Below are 4,363 nucleotides of genomic sequence, written 5' to 3'. Positions count from 1 at the left end.
TCTGTTCCCTTCTCCACGTTAGCTCAGGGGTCCTTACTGGTCCCCCAGTCTCACTCTACCTGCAGCTTTGCTGTTGGAAAAGGCTCTGGTCCCGTGCTCTTGCAGAGTTGAAGGATAACAAAATCCCATGTTTCTTTCCTCTTCTAGTAAGAGAACAGCTGAAAGAACTCACCAAGCAGTATGAGAAGTCAGAAAATGATCTCAAGGCCTTGCAGAGCGTTGGGCAGGTACGTGAGGGAAACAAGGTGTTGACATCCTGTGCTGCTTGTGGACAGTGAATCTGTCTGGAAGTTTTTGCATCAATGAAATAGAAAGTGGGAACAGTCCAGGTAAAACAAACATCAGGCTTTGACATCAGGAACTGATGGGTTAGGGATGGATTACACTGTGTCTGAGTCCTGCAGTGTTAATTTCTCTTGAGGCTAATGCTGTATTTACTCTTTGACAGATTGTTGGTGAGGTTCTTAAACAGCTGACAGAGGAGAAGTGTAAGTACACTGAACTGTTCTATTCTCTGAGATTGTGAAAATCATGGAACCATGGGATGGTTTGGGTTGGAAGAGACCTTAAAGCCCATCTCATTCCAGCCCCTGTCAGGGGCAGGGACACCTCCCACTCTGCCAGGCTGCTCCAAGCCCTGTCCAACCTGGCATGGAACAAAATAATAAACTTTTCAAGTTTAAATCTTGTTAGTTATGGAGAAGTAAAGAATTAAAGTATTAGTGATCAGATTATTGTCAGAAAAGCACACTGGATAGTTCAGAATCACAACTCAGAGCGTGAATTGAGTAAATTTGGGTTTTTTCTCTAATTTTCTTTCTCCAGTCATTGTGAAGGCTACAAATGGACCAAGATACGTGGTTGGCTGTCGCCGTCAGGTAATTGGTCTGTGTGAATATTCATTAAAAATCTGCTTTGGTCTGGAATATTAGCATTGCTTTTCATCATTCATGGGTTCTTAGTGGGGTGTTTTTTAATTCTTTAATGTGCACATCACTGTTTTACACTGCTACCTGCTTCCCTCTCCCTGTGTAGCGGTAGCAGTGTAATTTCCTGGTGGAGACAAAATAATCCACAGCGTTCCCAGGATCTTGCATGTGTTTTATGATTTTTATTGAGTCAAAATTCTGTCCTTCTGTCTGATCTTGGGCTCTCTGAAAATTAATTATGATGAAAATTGGTAATTGTGTAATGTCACTGAGTTGCTGTCATAGTGCTGAGCTTTAGTTTTCGTGTTATTTCAGTGTATATCATAATAATGGAATAGTTTGGGTTGGAAAGGATCTTAAAATTCATCCCATTCCAGCCCTGCCATGGGCAGGGACACCTTCCACTATCCCAAGCCCTGTCCAGCCTGGCCTTGGACACTTCCAGGGATCCAGGGGCAGCCACAGCTTCCCTGGGCACCCTGTGCCAGGGCCTCAGCACCCTCAGAGCCAGGAATTTCTTCTCAATATCCCATCTAAACCTACTCTCTGTCTGTTTAAAGCCATTATCTTTATCCATATCTTAATTATTTTCATCTTTCTGGTGAGAAACTGATGTTCACTGCAGAATTTTGGGACATAAGTAAACTTCATTCCTCTCTGGGGCATGTGAGGTAATCTTGCTGTTCTGTGTTGAAACAGAGGTGAATCCTAAGGAATAGGTTGTCCTTGGATGAACCAGCACTTTGGAGTTTATTCTTCACTAAAAACACTCTTTTATCTTAAAAGATCCTTGATTTGCTACCAGAGGCTCAAAAAAAAAAAATAAAATAGCCCTGATTGTTTTCAAAATGTCAAAATATCAAAGACAAACAATTTCTCCCAGACTAGAAGGACGAGTTTTTGATCAAAGCCCTCATGGCTGAGCTGCTGCTGCTCAGGAGGGAGGAGAGCAAGGCTGTTCAAGTGGGAGCAAAATTACTTCCCTATCTCAAGTGCATTAGTTAAGAAGGTCAAGTGGTTCCTCTTTGTTTTTTTTTTTTCTCACAAATAAACTTCAAAATAACTTCAGTCTGTTGGGCAGAGTTGAATCTGAGAGAATTCCAAGCTGTTACAAAGTTCTTTTGGATAAGAAAGCTGGAAAGAGGGGCCTTAGTAGTGACCCCAGTAAAGGAGGGGGGACAGCTTGATCCTAAACCCTTCCAGAGGGTCAAGAACCCCCATGACAAGGGACCTTATAAATCCCCCAGCAGGGACAATGGGAAACTTCCAGCAGTCCTGGAAAAGGATTGCCAAAATCCTCTTTTAATTCCAGCAAAATTTAGTAGGATGTACTGGAATGTGTTTAAAAATCCCATCAAAATGGAATAAGCTGACAAAAGTTGCTGAGGCAGGTGAGGAGGTATCCGAGGTGAAAGAGCAATAATTGAACAGCTGACTTCAAAGAGGGGAGGTAATGACACAGGAAAATGTTCAACTTTTTGTGAGGGTTGTTTATTTATTCTGAAACAGCTGTTCCTGTGTGGAGCAGAGGGGAGGATTAGATCCCACTGATCCAGTCAGATTGACAGCAGTAAAATTAAAAGTTAATGATGGACTAGAAAACAGTCTTTATTTTAAAAGTAGTGGAGATAAGTTAATGGTTGCTAAACACTCTCTAGCCTTGTTTTTTTCTTGTGTGTGATGGAGAAAGGAGTGCAAACTCCAGTGAACATCTTGGCTAAAATCAGGGATTGTGTTGGAGTGGGTTTCTAACAGAATTCCTTTTTTTGGGACTAGCTTGACAAGAGTAAGCTGAAGCCAGGGACAAGAGTTGCTCTGGACATGACCACTCTGACTATTATGAGGTAGGATTTTGCTCTTCTTATCATAAAAAGGAGGAAAAACATTACACAAAGACTTGAATAATCACTTCTGCAATATTTTGTAAACATTCCCTGCAAAGCAGTGCTTAAGTAAGGACTGTTACTCTGAGGGAAGACTTGTATGTCTGTTTTATATAATTTAAAAAGAAATTGGGTCTTCTTTAGAAAAATAATTGCAGTATTTTCAGCCATGTTTTAAGCTGTGTTTTAAAAAACTTTAAAAAGTTTGCTAGGTTTGGGGGTTGTTTTGTTTCTTCAGCATGTAAACTGGGAAGGGAAGAAATAATCTTCATATTGCTGTAAAATTTATGGGAATAACTTTATGGATTTATAAATGTATCTACACAATAAAAATATCTCCTCTCAACTCTTGTTTTCCAGATACTTGCCCAGGGAAGTGGATCCACTGGTTTATAACATGTCTCATGAAGACCCAGGAGATGTTTCCTACTCTGAGATTGGAGGCTTGTCAGAACAAATCCGAGAATTACGGGAGGTACCCAGTGCCTCAAACTCCCCATAGATCCTAAATAATGCTCTCAGTGAAGCTTTTCAGGGCAAAACCACCTTTCTGATGTTTGTCCTCCACCACCTTGGGGCTGTTCAAGGATCCTCTCAGATCAGTGCTTTCCATGTTTCATTTAAAATGCTTGGATTTGGATTAAAATGAAGATAATCCCTTAGAGAAGAGAGTTTAAAGGATCCAAGACCCTTTAGACTGTGGGAGTGCCTTGAAGTCAAGTGGGAGCAAAGCAGACTGGATTTTTGCTCAAAAGCTAGCAGGATTGCTGTGGGGAGTGGAATTGGGAAGTAGGGATGTGATTTGAGCAAAGAGCATTGACAGGAAGCAGCCATTGCAGAGCCAGGGCAGGGGTGTGGATCTACAGAATCTACAGGATCTCTGACATTTCCTTATTAAACCATTTCTCACACAAAAATACTGCCAATAAATAAGCAGCATTCTCAATAAATGAGAAACAGGCTGGCAGGTGCATCATTGACTGTTTTAAAACTCAGAGGCTCAGTTTGTTTTCTGTCCCTTCACAGGTCATTGAGCTGCCACTTACAAACCCAGAATTATTCCAGCGTGTGGGAATTATCCCTCCAAAAGGCTGCCTGCTCTATGGCCCCCCTGGTGAGTCTCAGCAAAGGGCAACAAGTGTTTGGTTGTTGCTTTCAGACTGTGGCAAGAGCCTTCTTTGTTTCTCCTTCTTTCCATTTTTCCTTTTTTCTTTTTCATTTTTCTATTTTCTTTCTTTTTCATTTTTCTTTTTTTTTCTTTTTCCTCTCTTCTCTCTCCTCTATCTCATCTTTGGTTTTTTCTTTCTCTTTTTCCTTTTTTCTCTTTTTTCCCATTTCCTTTCCTTTTTTTTTTTTTTCTTTTTCTTTCTCCTTTTTCTCCCTGTTTCTTTCCCTTTCCTTTTTGCCCTTTCCTTTTTGCCCTTTCCTTTTTGCCCTTTCCTTTTTGCCCTTTGCTTTCTGCCCTTTGCTTTCTGCCCTTTGCTTTCTGCCCTTTGCTTTCTGCCCTTTGCTTTCTGCCCTTTGCTTTCTGCCCTTTGCTTTCTGCCCTTT

At 41.1% G+C, this 4,363-nt stretch overlaps 1 protein-coding gene across 1 annotated transcript in view; it reads left to right on the top strand.

Annotated features, from left to right (window-relative positions):
• Positions 1 to 4,363, top strand: part of PSMC6 (proteasome 26S subunit, ATPase 6) — a 10,808-nt gene that overhangs the window by 982 nt on the left and 5,463 nt on the right. Inside the window, exons 2-7 of the mRNA XM_015630570.1 lie at positions 148 to 227; positions 449 to 488; positions 826 to 878; positions 2,706 to 2,773; positions 3,173 to 3,287; positions 3,839 to 3,926. Coding sequence (XP_015486056.1) covers positions 148 to 227; positions 449 to 488; positions 826 to 878; positions 2,706 to 2,773; positions 3,173 to 3,287; positions 3,839 to 3,926 — 444 coding nt within the window. The remainder of the gene's footprint in view (positions 1 to 147; positions 228 to 448; positions 489 to 825; positions 879 to 2,705; positions 2,774 to 3,172; positions 3,288 to 3,838; positions 3,927 to 4,363) is intronic.

Source organism: Parus major, chromosome 5, assembly GCF_001522545.3.
Source record: "Parus major isolate Abel chromosome 5, Parus_major1.1, whole genome shotgun sequence".
Classification (NCBI taxonomy): domain Eukaryota; kingdom Metazoa; phylum Chordata; class Aves; order Passeriformes; family Paridae; genus Parus; species Parus major.
This window is presented reverse-complemented; position numbering and strand designations above follow the sequence as displayed.